This window comes from Argiope bruennichi, chromosome 10 (genome assembly GCF_947563725.1).
Source record: "Argiope bruennichi chromosome 10, qqArgBrue1.1, whole genome shotgun sequence".
Classification (NCBI taxonomy): domain Eukaryota; kingdom Metazoa; phylum Arthropoda; class Arachnida; order Araneae; family Araneidae; genus Argiope; species Argiope bruennichi.
In genome coordinates, this window is record NC_079160.1 from 108,242,538 (window position 1) to 108,264,696 (window position 22,159).

Here is a 22,159-nt window from a genome sequence, read left to right on the forward strand (position 1 = left end):
TTTTTATATACAGTTTCAGATTGTATATAAAATATTCTCATATGTAATCAATTTATCACAAGATTTGAATTGATACATTGCAAATTACACAGGATCGAGCTGGTGCTGTTATAAAACTGAAAATTTTTTAATTTCTGTTCTGCTGAATTAACTTACATTCTTAAGGAATAAGTTATATTCGGTTAATAGATTAGCATTTGTGAGTGTGTTTTGTGTAAAAGAGAATGACCGAGAGTGTAAGTAATAAACCGGTAAATTCTAGCAAAATTTCATCTTAACTTAATAATAGATTTCATAAATGAGTAATAATTATAAATTTACCAGTAAAATATTAAATATGTAATAGCGTATAAAAAATGATAGACTGTTTTTAAATAAATCTATTTTATAAATCATATGAAAATATTATAAATGTATGTATGTATATTATATCAGATAGTAATATTTTTAAAATTTTCTTATTTTTTTGCAACTTTCTGGTACAAAATAAAAAAAAAACACACAAATTATTTGTCGCAAAAAAATAATTAGCCCTTTACCGCGTGCCATGTCCGCAATGAACCAACATCGCTATAGTTACATTAAATCTAGCTTTCCCCAAGCACCATTATCCCATGGAGACTAAGTTTGCAAGCGAACAAAAAAAAAAAAAAAAAAAAAAAAAGAAGCGCAAAGTTTGTAGCGTACATACAAAAATTCTTGTTTCTATTCGGCCAATAGCTATTGCCTCGTGTATCATTCATTATCTCGCGACCTCCACGATTATCTTGACGAAAATATTTTTCTCAGCGGCAACCCTGCTGCTGAAGCTCCTTTTCTCTTTTCACCATAATCGATTGAAACTTGAGGGAGAATGAGCTGTTCCCCAGCTCCACCCCCGCATCCACCAATAACGCCTTCGTCTTTTCCAAGGTGTGAAAAGCCAGGAGAAATTTCAACTTCCAATATGAGCATGAGCGGAATGTCTGGATGATTGATCTCGATCGATTACAAAGACAAAAGTAAATGCAGTTGTTCTGATACGGAATTCCAAGTATAAAATTATCGCGTGGGTATTAGCATAATAAAAAAATTACCGTGAAATTAATAATATGTATTCAACTGAGGCGATTTGAATTGTCTGAAAATATCAATATTTAACTCCATCTGTTGTTGACACTACAGGTAATCTTTTATTCTTGCACTTTCGTCCTTTTTATTTTATTATTTTCTTGAGTATTACAACTACTTACCATACTGTAAATATCTCAAGAAGATAATAAACCTATCAAATAATGATTAAAAACATAACTTTTTGCATTAATTTGTTTTATAGCACTTATTTTCAGCAATAAAAATCTCTCTCTGATCTTTCCCTATTCCAGACTGTTTCAAAATCCTAAAATAATGGAGGCACATCATTGAAAAGTCCTGATCACATTTTTATTGTTTTATAATCGCATAATTAATAAAAATCACTGCTAAATTTTGCATATATTAACAGCCGTAATTGACAACATTCACCTACCTTTTGATTAAAGGTTTTTTATTAAAAAAAATGATAAAATATTTTCTAATATGAATCATTTACTTTTATTGCCACATTAACATAACCTTAGAAGCAAAATTTTAGATAAGAATGGAAAAGGAACAATTTTTAAAAGTTCAAAACTTGTAACTGAAAATTTTTATAACTTGTAAAAACTTGTAACTGAATAAGGGGATACAACGGTTCCAAGTCCATGGACTTGGCTTAGTGCCATGTAATCTTATTATCATGTAATATCATTTGAAATTTTGAACTTCTACTAAATACTAAAATAAATAATGCTCTCTAGTATCAACAAATATTCACAGAATTTTCATCAATAGATATAAATTTTACATTCTATACTCAATCAAAAATAATTTTCTCTTTTTCAAAAAATATCAAACCTATGATTATCAATGTTCCAGAATCATCAGAATTTTATGTATCCAAGTTGGTGAAAGTTCAAAATTTATGTATAAGCTGACCAATTAAGTTTCATATTTCATTTTTAACTTAACAACATACTAACAATTTATTTTAAATTAATTTTTTTAAAAGTTGGGGAAAATGTGTATTTTTATTTATTTTTTTATTTATAACAACTTTTGACTGTAAAGTATTTATATTCGTAAGCATGTTATTTAAGCAAACACTTGGTTTAATTAAAATCTGCAATAACGAAGTGAATGTAACCTTGTTATTAATATGTATATGAAAAAATTGTGCCTTTGCAGTAACTGCATGCTATAGGTGAACTTTAGGCTTAATTGTATATCAGTGGTAAACATGGTAAGATTTTTTATATGACTTAACATAATATTTATAGTAATTAATAGCTGTCTACAACAATTAAGACATATTTGCCATTTTTTTGTGTGTTTAATTGCTGGCATGCAATTAATCACAAGTATTAAATAATGATAAAAACAGTAAAATTTTTGAAAATTTAATCATAATTATTAATGATTTTCTTATTTATCAATAGGATTCAATTACTGTAATATACTATAAGAAAGTAATAAATTTCAAATGCATACAACTTATAAAATTAAATGAATGATTAATGTTGCACTATATTATTAATAATTAGTATTATCTTTATATAATAAATGATTTTTATAATTCAATATCTATAGATATTTTAGTCCTAATACAACCTATAGAGTTATTATTTTTTAGGAATTTGTTTGTTTAGGAAATAACATTTTTTAAATCAGCCTACGTACAGCCATAAGCTGCTACTTAATCACAACTCAGTCACTCAAATTACTTATTTTTGATATCATCTGCATTTGAGTCAGTTGTGTTCATAGCTTCCATAAAATGTTATTTTACCTTCAAATAAAAATGCTTCTCATAGGCTGCTTTTTTCTTACTGCTCTCAGAGTATTGCAACAAAATAATGTATCTTTTATTTGCAATTTATATGTATGATATTTTTGTAAATATTTCTTCAACTATGATACATTCTTATTTGCTTTATATTCGAATATTCAACATCTTAATTTAAAATTTTAAATAGCTTTCCTACAAATTCAGAAGTAATTTAAGACATGACACCTTTTAATTTTTTTCTCCGAAATGTACTATGATTAACTTCTTTAATAGGAAGTAACTTCCAACACATCAATTTGATTTAAATCCAAAAAAATAAAATAAAAAAGTTCCATGTGCATTACAGGTATCTATAGGGTACTCATTTTTCTTAATAAAAATTATTAATTCAACAATTAGAAGTAGATGAAAGTGTTTGTGTCAAGGATTTTTAACTTAAAGTAAGACTAAATTCAATAATTATGGAAATTTGCCTTTAAAATTATCATAGATTTACTAAGATGGATCTCAAATTCTTTATTGCAATAAGATTCATGTTTTATCTCTCTTCATAATAGATGTGATATCTTTATTATTAATTTTTTTCTAATCATGTCAGCTTCTTAAGGCATCTCAGAAAATGAACTGGCAGTTAAATATTCAAGGAAAGCTCCAGAAAATCAAATCCTTCCATGGATCTTGCTTGAACATTTAATTAATTTTATTACCAATCAAGCTATTGTCAAAGAAATATGCAAATGTGATAGCAATCATTTCATATAAGCAAATAAACTTCTCCCATCTGATTTTTTTTCCAGACAACTTTAAAGTGAATAAAAAGACTTTTCAATTGCCACAAGTTTCTAACTTAATAATTTTTAGAGTATTTATTTTATTACTTTTCTATACTTATGACAAAAAAATTACTCTAAATAAAGATTTAAATACTAAGATTTTTTATATGTTTTTTGAAAATCAAAATAAAGTATTTCGGCCATTGGATAAACTACAGGACCCAAAAAAAAAAAAAAAAATCTGTCTTGCTATTACTATCTTACATAAAAAAATAAATATTTCACAAGCCTTAAAATAGAGACACATAAATTGGATGTAATAAAAAAGTCTTAAAACTAAAATAGCATTTATTCACTGAAGATAAAAGCACAAATTTCCATTTTTTTTTTTTTTAAGGGGTTAAAATAATTTTTAACTTACAGAGTTACATAAAAGAACAAAAGGCACACTGTTAAAAGGAGCAGTGCTTTTTGTAAGAAAATGCAATTTTAAAGTTTATGTAATAAGAAAAATCATAGCTTATTTTCTTCGCATTACAATATTTTTATATTGTTTGCAGCATTTACTTTTGATGTCTGATAACAATTTTTTTATGTGATAGAAACATGTTACGACAAGATCATCAATGAACTTAAAATACAAAATGATCTGATCTATTTTTATTAATATTATTGCAAAAAGGGATATAAAATTTTGTTTCTAACAAAGAATGTACTTCCATGGTAAGTAGTTAGAATATTTTATGTTGTGAATCTTATTTAATTTTATCTCACTTCACAAAATAAAAAATTAAACAAATATAAAAGCCCAATAAATTTCATTAAAATAATATAACATCAATAGTTACTGAAGAAGCTTAGATTTAAGCTTACAATTCCTCTTTTAGCAATATAATTCAGATTAGAAAAAATAATACCCATTGTTTATTGATCAGTCAATTTGTATGTGTTAATCTTTCTTCTAAATCCTTAGTGAAATTGCAAAATATTTTGAAAATGAAACATTAATCAAAGTGCTTAGATTTAGATCATCTTATTTAATATCAAATCTGACATATGCTGCCTGTTGTTGAATGAAAATGATTTAATTCATTTAATTACTGTTGACTGTAGGAACTTATTTCTGGGTCACTGTTATAAAGATAGTATTTTCCAACTCGAGCACATTTAAACCTTTTTTCTTATATTTTGACTTGATCATTTTTAGCAGTGAGTCAGTGATATGTATAATATGAAGTTAAAATAAAAGTAAAAAAATTATTTTATAATAATTTCCAAAGAATGAAGGAAATAGTTATCTTTTTTCTCTGAACTTGAAGAATGTAGTAAGTATAATATGTATTACTTGAACATGTATTACTACAATGCAAATACTTGTAGAAAAAAAAAACTATTTGAGTAATGAAAATTATGATGTAAATGATACACAAAAATGTCTTCAGAAATTTGTAAAAATTAAGAAAAAAATATATGACAGTTAAATTGGTATCATTTAAAAAGTATATATATTGATTTTAAGATGGTTAAAACTTTTTATGATGTTTTTATAATTTCTCACTGATAAAATGCTCAAATCTCTTTTTATTTCTAGTTGATTAAAATTTTGGAAACAAAATCATTCCAAGATACTTATTCTCACCTCTCCCCCTTCCCCATAAACATATATTTAAGTAAAATTTGGTAATTCTAGGTCCAACATAAACATAAACATAAACATATATTCACTTCCATTATTAGTTGAGATTAATCTATTCTTTTTTATGTAAAGATGAAATTTGCCAGATCTTTTGAAAGCTGAAGTGATATTAAGTTTGCTCATATTTTACAGTAGGTATTATACATCAGAATTATATATGAATATTAATTTTGCTTGTTTTGTTTAGTTAAACATTACATGGACAGGAAATGAGAAACTTAAATTTTTAATTTAAAGATATGATATATATTTTGATCTGTTAATCTGGGTATGTATGAGATGGTCTATTAACTTTCTTTTGATCATTTCTATCTTATATATTGGACATTTTCAGGGTTTTTTTTTTTTTGGGGGGGGGTATTTTATTATTTAATTTTTTTAAGTAAAAAAAATTAAGTGCATTTTTATATTACAGTTATAAAAATACTAATATATAATCCATAACTTTTTAAAAAATGGCTTATATGATCACTATGAAAAAATCTATTTTATTATTAAAACATTAACACTGATGTGGGTTCACTTGTTAGGTCTTGCAGGTTGTTATTTTTCTTTCAATAGATGAGTTTTTTTATTAACATTTATTTTTAGGGTTAGAAATTTCTTAAACAGGAATGGAATAGTAAATTTCTTATGCTTAAAATTTTTTTTTACAAAACTGCTATTTTTCTTAGAATAAATTAATATTTTGCAGAACCTTTTTATTTTTGAAATAATTTTTCTACCAAAAGTATTTAGATTTTAGCCATTTTTTTTAAAAATAATCTTTAAATAAATGAGTTTACAAGTACTCATTTTTAAATAAATTGGTGTGTGTTCAAACGATCAGGATTCAATCAAATGGATTTTTGATCAAATAGATTTTTGATTATCTAGTGATAATCATTTAATACTGATCTCATGATCACTACTATTCAAGAAATCATGTTGCAATCATTATAATTATGTTAAATTTCATAACTGTTCAATTATTACTCATTTTATTTCACTTCCATTTAAAAACTTTAGATTTATTGTTATATGTTAAATTTTATAATTATTTAAAATTTGTCCTACATATTGTGAAACTAGTTTATGACTATCATAGTTCTCAATTTCAAAGAATGGGAATCATATCTATATATAATTTCTAAAAATTATCCCTGCCCAAATCTTCTGATGTAACTAACTCCATTATCTCAAATTAATTAATTAATTGAAACATTTACATTATTATTTAAAAGAAAATATAGATAAATTTTCATTAAAATTTATTTTGGTTGCAATGGAAATGAATTTCTCTCTTGCAATCAAAAGCAAAGTTGCAAAATATATATTTGAAAAGTTGAGCTGGAAAAAAATAATTTATATTATGCAGGACGACTACTTTAAAATAGTCGTGATGAATCATGTTCTAATGGCTCATTTCTAAACTGTTAGAGATTAACGTATACTTCGAAACTTAAAAATATTATAATTGATGTGAAGAATTATATTTTTCTTGTCACCTTTAGCGAGCAGCTCGTTATGGGCCGCGGTGGCCTGGTGGTAAAGTCTCGGTTTCGGAACCGGAGAGTTTCGATTCCATTGTAGAACCGTTGTGTAAGCGGATCTGTTGCGACCAAACGTCCTCCCGCTGGTGTGATGTGCAAGTTTTGAGAGAGGGTGCCAGCTCAGGTGTCGTCCTCGTCATTTAACCGCGGTTCAAAATTACAAGGTCCGTCCCAAAATAGCCTTAGTGTTGATTTGAAACGGAAAGTTAATATATAAGCTAATCGAACAGATCGCTTATAATATTAGCTGCCTGCAACAGCCAGTTGGCTTGTCCGTCTGATATTCAGGGTAAATCAAAAATCTTTTAGTTTAAAGGTTTATCAAATTATTTTCTTAAAATTTTACAGATAGCTTAAGAAATATATTATTTAGTTCCTGAATAAGCCTTATTTCTAACTACACTTTAAATACTGGGATTCGAATCATAATTAACATTTTTTTTTTTCGCATTGTGAAGCATTAAAACAAATATAAAATATTTCTAAATCAATGATTAGTTATTCTCTAATCCAGGAACAGCAGAACTTCTTAAGAAATTATATATCAAATTTAAACAAAAATATGCATTTAATTTTAATTTATGTGGTTTTTCCTAAGAGAATTTTATTAAAAATTAGATTGTAAAAAAAACAGCAATTAAAAATGTAAAATAGTATTAAAACGGCATGTAGGAAATATAAAAATTAGGGTAACCAAAAAATGGACTTGGGAACAAAATTCAAATAGTTTTATAATAAAGCCGGATCAAATATTAAATTTTAAAAATTCACATTTTAGCAAAAAAAAAAAAAAAAAAAAAAAAAAAAAGGACTTTTTAACGTAGTTACTCATTTTAGAAAATTGTGAGAACTAAATGAAGCTTCACATTAAACGAATACCTAAATTAGCAAAATTGGATTTGCTATATATAAAAAAATATCAGCTTCGAAATAAAATTGTAACTATGTCTCCCCCCCTTTAAAGTTCAAAGACTGCAAAGTTTGGCAATGGCAGTTTATTTGCAGCTGCCTTATTTGCAACTAATATTTTATTCACAGTTAGAGAATTTTAAAATGTTAATTTATCCATAAGTATTTACAAAATAACATTGTATTCCAAAATACGATATCTGAAAATAAGAATATTCACTTTTCTTAATTTGCAAATAACACTTCTTAATTATAATCAGTTTTTCACTAATCAATCTCTAAAATTTTTCACAGTATAATAATGCCATTTTACAGATTTTTTTTTTAAAGCTATGCATTGCCATTCTCAGGGAATGAAAATATTATCTACGTTTTTCATTATTACATTTATCTTATATTTAATAGTGAGCATCAGAGCGAAAATTGTGTAGCATTTAATTATACTGGCATCACTGAATACATTAATTATATGTATCTCAGTTTAGATTGGTAATTGTTATCATGTAATAACATTGTCCCTTCTAAGCTTCTTCGTAACAAATATCATTTATGAAAAATAAAAACATCGTTTCATTTTTTAATTTAAATTATTCATCTTCCGCATAATAAATAATTTTATTAATATAAATGTTACTAAAATTATATTTTCTTTACCAGATGACGCCTGAGGATGACTGGATGCTACAAAAAGAAATATTTCTTTAAATAAAACAGAATTTTATGCTGTTCCTGACGTAATTCAAAGTGGATACCTCTTGTTGAACCAGCTACTACTCATTTTCTTGGGCCAAAAAATTATGCCGAACGTAATGAATGAACTTATATATCAAGACGAATATGAATGATATATAATTCTTTAGTGATCACTTTATGAAAGCAATTTAGTAATGATATGAAAATCAATGTATGACTCCAGCAACTAAGAAACATTTCATTTGCAATACTTTAGGTATGGAATTTTCTGAGAAAAAGGCTTTAAGTCAGCATTTTAGAACAGACGCGAAAGAAAAACTTCATACGTGCAGTATTTGCTATAGAGAATTTTCGCATACAGAAGAAAAAGGATATTCCTGTGACATATGCAGTGAGCGATTTTCTCGAGAATCTGATTTCGATGAACGTTTTTGCTCTGAAACAAATGAAAAACGGTGTTGTTGTAATGTATGTGGAAGAGAATTTTCCAGCAGTGAAACTTTAAAGACACATTCTTTAACTCATACAAGTGAATGTTCTTGTGATGTCAGTAGTAAGGAGTTACCGCACAAATTTGTTTTAAATACACCTTACAATTCTCAATCAAATGAAAAGCCATATTCTTGCGATGTATGCAATGAACAATTTATTGAGGAAGTTCATTTAAATGAACATTATCGGACTCATACAAATGAAAAACTCTATTCTTGTGATGTATGCAATAAACGGTTTAATGAAGAAGGTCATTTAAATGAACATTACCGGACTCATACAAATGAAAAACTCTATTCTTGTGATGTATGCAATAAACGGTTTAATGAGGAAGGTCATTTAAATGAACACTATCGGACTCATACAAATGAAAAGCCGTATACATGTGCTGTGTGTGGTAAAGTATATTCTCTCAAAAGTAGTTTGGATTGTCATTTTCGATCTCATTCAAATGAGAAGCCCTATTCTTGCGAAATATGCGGGAAACCGTTTTCTCGAAAAAGTTATTTACGTCAACATTATCGTTTTCATACAAATGAAAAACCTTATTCTTGTGACGTATGTAGTAAAAAGTTTTCTCTGAAATGTACTTTTAAGAAGCATTACAATTCTCATACAAATAATAAACCCTTTTCTTGTTACGTATGTGGTAAACAGTTTTTTCAGAAATATCGTTTAGATGAACATTATCGAACTCATACCAAAGAAAAACCTTATTCATGCAGTATATGTGGTAAAGCATTTTCTCAGACAAATGCTTTGAGATATCATTATCGTATTCATACAAAAGAAAAACCCTATTCTTGTGATGTATGTAGTAAAGAGTTTTCTGTGCAATCTGCTTTTGAAAAGCATTCCCTTTCTCATATAAATGAAAAGTCCTATTCTTGCAATGTATGTAGTGAACAGTTTTCTCAGAAAAGTGCTTTAAAGAAGCATTGCCTTTCTCATAGAAATGTCAAGCTTTTTTCTTGTGATGTATGCTGTAAACAATTTTTGAAGAAAAATAATTTAAATAGGCATTATCGAACTCATACAAAAGAAAATCTTTATTCTTGTAATATATGTGGTAAAGAATTTTTTCACGAAAATAGTTTAGGTATTCATTATCGTATTCATACAAATGAAAAACTTTATTCTTGTGACGTATGTCGTAAAGAGTTTTCTCAGAAATGTGCTTTAAAAAAGCATTACCGTTCTCATATAAATGAAAAAAACTATTCTTGTAATGTATGCAATAAACAGTTTACTGAGAAAAGTCATTTAAAGGAGCATTATCGGACTCATAAAAATGAAAAGACGTATACATGTGCTATATGTGGTAAAGTATATTCTCTCAAAAGTAGTTTGGATTGTCATTTTCGATCGCATTCAAATGAGAAGCCCTATTCTTGCGAAATATGCTTGAAATCTTTTTCTCGAAAAAGTTCTTTAAATCCACATTATCGTATTCATTCAAATGAAAAACCTTATTCTTGTGATCTATGTAGTAAAACGTTTTCTCTGAAGTGTGTTTTAAAGAAGCATTACCGTTCTCATACAAATAATAAACCCTTTTCTTGTGACGTATGTGGTAAACAGTTTTCTCAGAAATATCATTTAGATCAACATTATCGAACTCATACCAAAGAAAAACCTTATTCATGCAGTATATGTGGTAAAGCATTTTCTCAGACAAATGGTTTGAGATATCATTATCGTATTCATACAAAAGAAAAACCTTATTCTTGTGATGTATGTAGTGAAAAATTTTCTTATAAAGGTGCTTTAAACAAACATTGCCTTTCTCATACAAATGATAAACTGTTCTTGTGATGTACATAGTAAAGAATTTTCTCAGAAATATCTTAAATAAGCATTGACTTTCTCATACAATTTATTACCATACTAATTGACTCATACAATTGATTGCCTTTCTCATACAATTGAGTTTTTCTTTTGATAAATGCTGAAAACAATTTTCTCAGAAAAGTCATTTAAAAGAGCATCATCGAACTTATACAAAGAAAAAAATAAACATTATTCTTGTAATATATGTGGTAAAGCATTTTTTTCACATAAATAGTTTGGTTCCTCATTTTTGATCTCATACGAATGAAAAGCCTTATTTTTGAAACTATTTTTCCTGAAAATCACGTTAAGTAGGTATTATTGAATTCATGTCAATAAAAAACCTTATTATTGTTATGCATGTGGCAAAGTATTCTCTCAAAAAGTAAAGTTAAATGAGCATTATCGGTTTCATAGAAGTAAAATGCCCTACTCCTGTGATATATGTGGCAAAGGATTTTCTCATATTTAAATAAACATTTTCCTACTCACGCAAAGAAAAAAATTTCATCTGGCGAAGCATGCTGGTATAAACTTCTGCATAAAGTTGATTTGAATAAATACTTTCGTGTTCATAGAAATGGAAAATTATCCCTTTTGTGAAATATACAATAATTTAGTAAATTCATTGGAAAGTGCTTTTTTCTTGTGTGTGTAAATTCCATACTAATAAAATGCATTAAGATTTTTAATTTTCTGCATTTATCCGGATGATTAGTTATTTGTAGATTACTTGTGTAGATCCTGTATGTTCCATAACCTCTTGTCGCTAATCATCCACATACGTTTTGATCTATGTGGTTGTTGGGGTGTAATTTGAGAATTGTATCAACAATGATATTGATGGTGATTATCGAAGGAGATACTCGAATTATAACACCTCGTTTTTTAATTATAATCAGTCCTAAAATGCATCCCTTAAAAACAATTATTAATGATGATTCTAGGATGATGAGATTCTAGGAATTGCTCCTTCTCTTTTTTTAATTACAATCAGTCCTAAAATGCAACCCATAAAAACAGATTTCTCTGTAGAGATATTATTCATGATTCTCGTAGTTGATATTCTAGGAATTGCTCCTTCTTATTTTTTAACTATAATCGGTCCTAAAATGCATCCTTTAAAAACGAGTTTCTCTGTAGAAATATTAATGATGATTCCCTTAGTGAATATTCTAGGAATTGCTTCTTCTCGTTTTATTAGTCCTAAAATGTATTTCTGGAGAAAAAAAAATCTCTAGAGATATTAATGATGATTCTCAAAGACGATATTCGAGAAATTGTTCCTTCGCGTTTTTTAATTATAATGGGTCCTAAAATGCATCCCTTAAAAACAGATTTATCTGTAGAAATATTAATGATGATTCATAGTGGATGTTCTAGGAATTGCTCCTTCTCGTTTTTAAACTATAATCGGTTCTAAAATGCATCCTTGAAAAACAGATTTCTCTGTAGAGATAATAACGATGATTCTCGTAGATGAGATTCTAGGAATTGCTCCTTCTCTTTTTTTTAATTACAATCAGTCCTAAAATGCATTCCTGAAAAACAGATTTCTCTGTAGAGATATTATTCATGATTATCGTAGTTGATATTCTAGGAATTGCTCCTTCTCATTTTTTAACTATAATCGGTCCTAAAATGCATCCCTTAAAAACGAGTATCTCTGTAGAAATATTAATGATGATTCCCTTAGTAAATATTCTAGGAATTGCTTCTTCTCGTTTTATTAGTCCTAAAATGCATTTCTGGAGAAAAAAAAATTCTCTAGAGATATTAATGATGATTCTCAAAGACGATATTCGAGGAATTGTTCCTTCTCGTTTTTTAACTATAATCGGTCCTAAAATGCATCCTTGAAAAACACATTTCTCTGTAGAAATATTAATGATGATTCATAGTGGATGTTCTAGGAATTGCTCCTTCTCGTTTTTAAACTATAATCGGTTCTAAAATGCATCCTTGAAAAACAGATTTCTCTGTAGAGATATTAACGATGATCTCGTAGATGAGATTCTAGGAATTGCTCCTTCTCTCTTTTTTTTTTTTTTTTTTTTTTTTTAATTACAATCAGTTCTAAAATGCATCCCTGAAAAACAGATTTCTCTGTAGAGATATTATTCATGATTATCGTAGTTGATATTCTTGGAATTGCTCCTTCTCATTTTTTAACTATAATCGGTTCTAAAATGCATCCCTTAAAAACGAGTTCCTCTGTAGAAATATTAATGATGATTCCCTTAGTGAATATTCTAGGAATTGCTTCTTCTCGTTTTATTAGTCCTAAAATGCATCTCTAGAAAAAAAAAAAATTCTCTAGAGATATTAATGTTGATTCTCAAACAGGATATTCGAGGAATTTCTCTTTCTCGTTTTTAAACTATAATCGGTCCTAAAATGCATCCTTGAAAAACACATTTCTCTGTAGAAATATTGATGATGATTCTCGTAGTTGATATTCGAGGAATTGCTTCTCCTTTTTTTTTTTTTTTTTTTTTTTAATTATAATCAGTTCTTAAGAATATTTTTGAAAAGTTTATCCCCTTAATCTCAGACAAATATGTATTTTATAAAATGATTTCATACAAATTTTTACAGATTTAGTGTTAAGGCCACATACCACGTTCAATCAATCTAACTCAATTTTTTTTTTATCATTATTATATATCCTGATTGATATTGATAAACATAAAAACATAATTGCAAACATAAACGCAGATTGAAAAACATATTCCCAAAAATGTATTCTTCAAACTCTGGAAGTTTTGAAATATGCAAATTCATCAAAAAACTCAAGTTCGATTTTTTTTTAATTTTGTTTTTTGATTAATAAATGTTTTACTTAAAAAAGTTATGAAGTCTAAATTTTTATTGGGACCTCCGGTTAGTCATATTTAATAATACTTCCTTAACAAATCAGTGTTTTAAACAAGGAAAAAAAGACAGTTCCTCCCTTTTAAAACCCAAAATTAAACGAGATATGAATTTCACTATTTTATCAAATTTCAATCTATGATTGTCTCAAAGAAATGCCGTGCATTGACTGGTGGACCTTCGACGTGGAGACTGAACTCTCTTGAAATAGGGATATTCATAAAATAGTTCCATTTTAGTATTAAGAAATATAAAATCTTTTTTTTTTTTTTTCCTGTTTAAAATATTAGTATTCCAGGAATAGTTTTCTGTTTATAACTGACAGAACGCTCATAATTTTCTCAGCAGTATTCAAGCATAAAATATAAATATATTTATAATTTAAAGCATTTTTTAAAATTAAAAATATAAGAGTCAATGACGGTTTATAAATGAGTTGTCAGGCCAGAATTAAAGTTGGCACCGTGCATAATACTAAAATTATATTTAACGACAGTAATGAGATGTACTCCATTTAAACGTTATTTAGATTTCATAACTCAAAAAACAATATTTTGTGCATTTCACAACGTTTTTAATTGAAGGATATTTTTGTTTTATTTATCAAAAAAATTGAGCATTTTTTTATTATTTTCATTAAAAATTATGTTGATTTTTTTAGCATATATAGTTTGCTTATATTAAGAAACAAAGGAAAAGTCCATGTTCTTAGAATTCTTCATGCTTTTTTGCCTATTTAAATAATTCAGTGATAAATATATACAATTGCTTTTAAACTCACAAATTTAGCGATTTTCATGGATTTTCATTTTTTTTAAAGATTAAATGAACAGCTTTTGTTTCCCTGTACATAAAATGCTATGGAATAATAATTCATGAAAAATGAAAACTATATAGGAAATATTGTACTATGCTATTCTTGTAATATATAAAAGAAAATAATATCCCAATATTTGTACGCATTCTAACTTTTTTTTATTATTTTCTGGTATAAGAAGTATAGAGAAAGTATTGTAACACGATCCACAGAAAAAAAAATCTGAACACGAGAATGTAACGGATCTCCACGCTTATGACCTTTTGTAGTTCGAAAAACGCGCTGTTGGAAAATGATAAACAACAAAGATAACTCACTTTAATTCATTTTGAACTTAATGGAAAAAATTTTATCTTTATGCCGAATTTTTAGATTTCTAGCAAAATCTATTCATAGGACGTCTGTTCGAATGTAAGTGAACACGATAATTACAAAAGGAAGAGAGCCAGATATACACAGAATTGACATTTATATTGCAGACATCTATTAAAATTTAAATAAAATCCAACAAGGGATTGAATGTCAATCGGTCTGCACTTGTACTTCTGCCAAAGCTTGTAAACGCGAAAGCTAAAAAACGCAATGACTTAAAAATATTAAATTTGATGTTTGTTTTTGTGACTGCAATTGTTGTTCTCTTTCAAATTTTGATTTCAACCGATTGTGGGAAAACGCATCTAAAACACAAATTCATCTTTATTAGAGATATGCGAGAAAGTTTTAGGGAGACCAATCTCGCTGGTTTATTTATTTTTTCACAATTGCTATTGCTCTGCATTTTATAAATGATACTAAAACTTAAATGCATTTTTTTAATTGGAAAACTAAAAATTAGTAATGGCTTAGTTACAACTTACCTACATCAAATCAAAAATCTGTTATTTTTATTGATTATTAATTAAATTTCTTTAAGAAAAATCAATGCTATGCCAAAAAGCATCACTCTGCACTGCATTAGCACACTTTTTTTTTCTTTTATTTCCAATCACAAAAATAAATTAATTAAAATTCAAGTTGTACTTTTGTTTATAATACATACAACAGATTGCCTATTATTTATTTTTCGTATTTTGTACAATAAATCAGTATACAAAATTTAGTCCCCCCCCCTTTTTTTTTAATCTACTAGTAGCTAATATATTTGATTTTTCTCAAAATAAAATACAATTTTAAACCGAATAAAACAGATTTTCGGTGCAGCATCTTATTATCATTAAATTCGCCCTCCTTGTACTTTCTGAGCCTTCTTTCAGCAACAAGCCCGCCTTTTCTTTTTGTCTCCGAACTTAGGATCATATGACCTGATTCTAGTCACCTTTGAGGTTTTCCATTTTCTTTGGTTCAACAACACATGTTCCTTCATATGACCTGAAATAATATTCTCTTCTTTTGGTGATCCTAAGCTTGACAAGAAAACACCATTAAATGTTGCCCCTCACCTTCCTTCCTTAAAAGAAACGTTCATCGAAGAGTCATTTCACTTCGATATGAACGTGACTCTAAAATTAAATGATTTTACGTACTCATTAGGGTAGTTTATGATTTGTTAACTTTCGTGATGAATTTTTCTGAAAAACTCTAAAATATTTTTTTGAATAGTATTTTTAAGGTTTATCAAATGATTTTCTTGAAATTTTGCCGATAGCTTAATAAATATATTACCTAGTTCCTGCAGTACAAAATGCACCTTATCTGTATCCACTCTTTAAATATTGGGATTGGATTAATAAATAAAAATTTGTTCGCATTATGAAGCATTAAAATAACTATTAAATACAGTATACCCTCGAGTATCCGGTCTAATGTGGCAGAAGGACAGGCCGGATAACAAAAAAGCCGGAATTCTATGAACTGCTTTTTTTTTCAAACCAATACCAAAAGTCAAAGTTATTATACCAAAACTTACTGTTATAATACGTATTTTCTCACTTCTTATTGAATACTAAACCCTCCATTTATCTCAAGTCACGTAGAATGTGAACGCGGCCCAGTGAAACATACAACCACTTTTCCTGTGATTCACTGACCCGCGTTCACATTCTACGTGACTTGAGATAAATGGTTTTGTATGACTTTTATCTCATTATAACTTATTTGACAGTAGACTTTTTTTTTACCAATCATAAAACTGTTAATCAATGGTCTTGTTTACAAGGCGGTTGTAAACAAGACCATTGATAAACAGTTACTGATTAACTGATCAATGATAAGGATCAGGTCTAGAAGAGGTTGCAACATTTTAAACGTTATCTAAAAGTGTCAGATTTGACGAAAGTTAACATGATATTTAACGCATTATCGAATACTTAATGATACGTTCATTAATACAGTTTCATGCGTTTTAATACTATGTAAATAATTTCCACTTAGTTTTTTTTATGAAAGATTAATTGCTTTTCAATTAATTTTTTTAAATGTATGATACCAATCAATGACGAATGATATTTCTTCTCATATAAATACTGTATCCACTTCGAAACAATAATAATTTCTTCTAGATTTCAGATATAAATGCATTACTTTACATAAATATAACGATTTGCTTTAAGCGAAAGAGTTTGGGTTTCCATAGTTTTTGCTTTATTTCTTCTTGATTCGTTTGTTTCATTCAATAAGTTCGAACAGTAAAATATATGTTATTTAAAAATGGGCATTTTAGTTGTTTCTCGAGTTTAAAGTACAATTAAATGAGGTTAGTGGAATTGGAATGATTTGTAAGGAGGGAAAAGTTACAAAAACAATTCTTAAAATACCGTAAGTAGTACGAAAAACCTCCAACTACGGATGTTAAGTTTCTACGTTACATCAGTTTAAAAAAAAAAAAATCAGTTTCCAGAGTAGAAGCGTCATTACAAATGTAAACTTTTCTGCTTATCATCGTAGATTTAATTTCAGTGTTGTTGCATTTTTTTTAAAAATCTGTACTCTAATAAAGATAAATTTTTTGTTCATTATATAACTTTTCATTTTGTATATAAAATATTGTAAGTACACAGAGCATAAAATGAACAACTTACTAAAACAGAAGTATATTAATATTTTGCTAACTGATCATTTGTATCTGCGAAAATTTGTAGGAGATGTTAGCTGAATTCAAATTTAATTTTCTTCTAGTTGCACTATTTATTAAACCATAACCCAAATCTACTGCTGAAAAATAAAACAGAATTTAAAAAAATGATTTTTACATTAATATATGTAGTATATATTCGTCAGCAAATTTAATTTTTTTAAAAATCATTCTTATATGTAAAATAAGCCATTAACTATCGTGATGAATGAAGTTCTGCTAATACACTCTTCAACATCATATTTCTATACTCATTTATACTTTTAATTGCAGATTTTTACTGATTAACAATGTTTTTCATCCCATACTTCAAGCAATGTAATTATTTCCAATTTCGAAAGAACTCAAAGCCGTTTGAAACCTTCTAGGGATCTTGAGAAATGCAAATCTCGAAGCCCCTTTTTTCCTCCAAATTTTTTATCGATTTTGATTTAATTTTTATAAAAAAGTTTTAAGTAGTAAATTTTGAAAAACTGCAATTACAATTCCCTTTCTAAAAAGTCCATTTCAATTTTTCACGTATAAAAAAATGCATAGTTAAAATATAAAATTAACTTTAAGCAAACTATTAAAAAACAAAAGACAACTTTCTTTAATACACTCTAAATAATATTGCAAAAGAAGGGAACCTTTCTTTTTAAACTGAAAAGCTCCAACTTTTTTAGAATTATAAAATAGCATAATGCATATAGCAATAGCAATGCAAATAGCATAGGATTTGTGAATTGTAATTATTAATATTACTAGAATAAAGTTTCGAAGTTAATTTAATGAATACATGATTTCGACTTGAATAAATTTGATTGCATGGGCTCTGTCATTAAATGAAAGTACAAACTAAATAACTTTTTATAACTGCTAAAAATTATCAAGAGCTGAGGGACTCCTTGACAATTCCCAATTTTGCCTAATTAATAATCCTGTCCTTCTTTTCCCTTGATTAGAATTTTTAAAATAATCTGTTTGGGCTGTTGACATTACAGCTCCTGTATTGTAGATTCAAATCTCTTGAGGATTTAATTATATTTATTAAAAATAGCTTTATGGGCACGCTTGGATGTGCCCATTGATTCGGACATTCTTAAGTAATTTTTTTTCCCCGTGAAAACAATATGCATGTTGCAGACATTTTGCTATGAAAAAAGTCTGACTATCTAAGAAAAAAAAAAAAAGATGAAATATTCGTAACAACAAGACAAAAGACAAGGTGAAATATTCGTACTATCGGTTTTCAGTTTCTTTTCAGCAATGAAATATATTGTTGCAAAATACGTTTAAAATATTTCAAAAAAATTTATTAAATATAAAAAGAAAAATTATACGGTAAAAAATTTGGTATCATTAAAAAGATAATTTTTTGAAAATCGCTCCGAGAATCACTTTTCTACCCTCCAAAGTATATATCTGCCAAATTTGATAGACATAAGTCAGACTGTCTGGTTTGTACAGAGGCAGCATATACACACTGAAACAGAAATAAAATTTTCCCTTTTGTTTAAGCATCAAAATTTAGTTAAAGTACCAATATATTTTCCCTCCAAATACTTTTGACAACAGATAATATGTTTTTAGCAATTTTAGGATACTAATCACTCCCTACCCAAAGAGCTACGCATGATTTATTGGACGTTTACAAAGAGCTACGCATGATTTATTGGACGTTTACAAAGAGCTACGCATGATTTTTTGGACGTTTATGACCCGTACGGATTTGTCCCAGTTGCTGGTAACGTGTCGAGTTAAAATAGAAGGCTCTGTACTGGTAAATTTATATACTGCGCCGCATGTTTCAGCAGTTTATTAGAGAATAAACTGTTCACATTTATTTTCCATTAAAGGATATAAACTGTTCATATTTTAACATAAATTCTGTAATCTTCAGGTTTAAAAAAGCATTAAGCACACCCAAGAACAATTTATGAATACTAAATGTACTATGCAGTTATAAGCAGGAACAGCGGCAATAATTGAGGTCCGTTATACACTGACGAAGCAATGAACAACGAAAAAAGTGCTGCTCTTTTCCTCTCACAACTTGTATTTAGTACACGACACGTACGAGTATTGAAGCAGATGTCCGCTTCCAATATCGTGGAAATGTTGCCAATGCAGCGCCTTTTCTTTTTCATTAATTACGATAAAAGGAAATTAGGCCGAATAGTCACGAATTGGATACTCGGGATTTCTAACGAAATAGATTACTTATTCCCTAATTCAGGAACTGCAGAACATTTTGAGAAATTATTATACCAAATTTGAACAAGAAGATTAAATAATATCAGAAATCTCCTGACAATCTTTGATACTTCTTTGTTTACACGAATAGCTCTCTGATTATACGAAATAATAAATTTGTAATATTGAAATCAAAAGTAAGATCATTTATTTACATATTAGCTATAATATAAAACAACATTCCTTGAAATTTTCATTAAATGCTTCGGATATATTTTTTATTTTTTTCAATCTTGTGTTTAGAAAATTTCATTCATTGTAATAAAATAATTATCGAAATTCTTGCCTCAATATTTGAAAAAGGTGAAAAAGGAAAAAGGAATTATATGCAAATACACATAGAATTTACATAAATTGAGTGGAACAAGTTTGTTTCGTCCCGATTCGGTAGCACTCGTAGAAATGTATAAGGATTGTGAGAGTTCAAATGGCCACAACGGTAGTACTATAGAATAATAGTAATAAGAAATTCACGCGCTATGGGAGAGATTTTACCATGTAGTGAAAACCAGACTAATAACTTTCACAATCAGTCAGAGGATAGAGAGACAGATTATTGAGTATTCCTCATCAAAATGAGCAGAATAAAAGGGCCATAAGAAACAATGAAGATTTTTTAAAATTATATAACCAAAATATAGCTTTTATAATTTTACGAAAAAATTCAAATATGCATCGGAAAAAACAGTGTAAGTTCCGATCATTCTATTTTTATTTTACCAAGAGTAGAAATCTTTTTAAAAAAAATTGTTTGAATGCCAAAATTGAAGTTATTACAATTCGACCAATTTTCCTACTTCATAAAAGAATATTTGATGTTAATATCTATAAAATTAATTGACATTTTAAGTGTCAAGTATATTTAAAAATTCTTTTTGAAAAATGAGAAAAAAAAAATCCAGGTTAGAAGCCGTATATTTATTTCTTCTATCAATTGCACTTGATTGCATAAAAAAAAAGAAGAAAAAAAGAACCCGTGAGTGAATGAATAAAGCTCTGGATATTTTCCTCCATAGAATAACATAACCTTCTGAAATTGTAGGCGTTGTCTGCAAGGCGCTTTTAAACGGCTCTAAATATCAGTTTTAGTAAATAATTCTAATTTTTCAGAAATAATATTCATTAAATCGAATTAGTGAAATTTGGAAATACTCTGTTTTGATTAAAAACAAAAAGATTAAATGTTTATCAACATATTACATACATTCAAGTATCAGAAATTAAAGAAATTAAACGAAACGAAGTTTAACAGCAAAATGCAACGCTGACAACAGTACATATTTTTGCTTTCGACTCCTTCAATATACTCTCGTACATTTTTATGAAAGAAAACATGGTGTTCTCATTGTCTTATAAATACGGCATCAGGTAATGGAAATCGACACATCCGATATTACATGGCATTGTCATATTTAGTAAATTGTCAATAAATATCATTAAAGGTGTCAATTTAGTCACAAATCATTATTTATGTTACTGACCATTACTTTACAGCTTGAAGTGGGGGATAAAAAGATTTGAATATTTTTTTATCTTCCGCTTCTAGGGATGACGAATATATTACAAGCGGTTATTATGACTTTATGATATTAACCAATATCATAAAGTCACAAATACCAGTGATCAATACTAGAGATGCATAATCCACGATTTTTTGAATAATAAATAATTTTGCTATTGTTATTTTTAAATATTTGTTCCAAATATCTGTTATTTCAATCATATTATTATTTAAAATTATTCAATCATATTATTAATTTAATGGAGCCATTCCATTATATAATACCATTTGTTATAATTTGAATTTTAATGCAGCTGTGCATCGTATGAGATTTTTATTTAGTTATTATTTTATTGTAAAATCAAATTAGTGTCTTCTTTATTTTTATGCAACACAAAAAGAATATATACATTCATATAATTGGCAATGCAGCAGGAAATTTAACCCCTAGAAAAATTGTGAAAAAAGTTCAAAGCCTAAGCCCTCCTACGGTAAACTTGAAGAATAGTGTAGTAGAATAAGATTATCAATGAAGAAAAAGTTTTTACACAGTAAAAATTTTATTTTTCTGTAGATTACGAGAAGCAAACATAGTATTTACCAACATAGAAACAACATTTTAGTGAATACCATGAAGAAATGTGGTATAATAAAAATGCATAGTAAATAATTAAGATTTTAATTCAATAATGGGCATAAAATATTCGAAAAATACTATTTTTTCGATACTTTGAAATCAAATCAGTTCTACTTATTCTTAAAAATGCATATTCTTATATATATATATATTTAATTATTAAGAATTAGAACTTTATCAAAGCAAAAGTTTTAAATATTTTTTTTACATTAGTTTTATGCAGTGTTATATGAAACACGATTATCAATTACCACT

The 22,159-nt window shown here is 27.5% G+C and overlaps 1 protein-coding gene across 2 annotated transcripts; it reads left to right on the forward strand.

Moving 5' to 3' along the window:
- The first annotated feature begins 763 nt into the window (after positions 1–763).
- Positions 764–11,386, forward strand: LOC129989449 (zinc finger protein 883-like). 2 transcript variants are annotated; one of them, XM_056097992.1, is made up of 2 exons: positions 764–1,164; positions 8,413–11,386. In XM_056097992.1, exon 2 carries the CDS (start codon positions 8,662–8,664, stop codon positions 10,753–10,755), a length of 2,094 nt encoding a protein of 697 aa, XP_055953967.1. In that variant the 5' UTR covers positions 764–1,164; positions 8,413–8,661; the 3' UTR covers positions 10,756–11,386. The 2 variants fall into 2 exon arrangements, with proteins under 2 accessions (XP_055953967.1, XP_055953968.1); XM_056097993.1 differs by having other exon boundaries at positions 764–1,001.
- Positions 11,387–22,159: the final 10,773 nt, after the last annotated feature.

Excerpts from the sequence above, each read along its gene's own strand:
- LOC129989449 (XM_056097992.1), top strand. The coding sequence starts at position 8,662 with ATGACTCCAGCAACTAAGAAACATTTCATTTGCAATACTTTAGGTATG.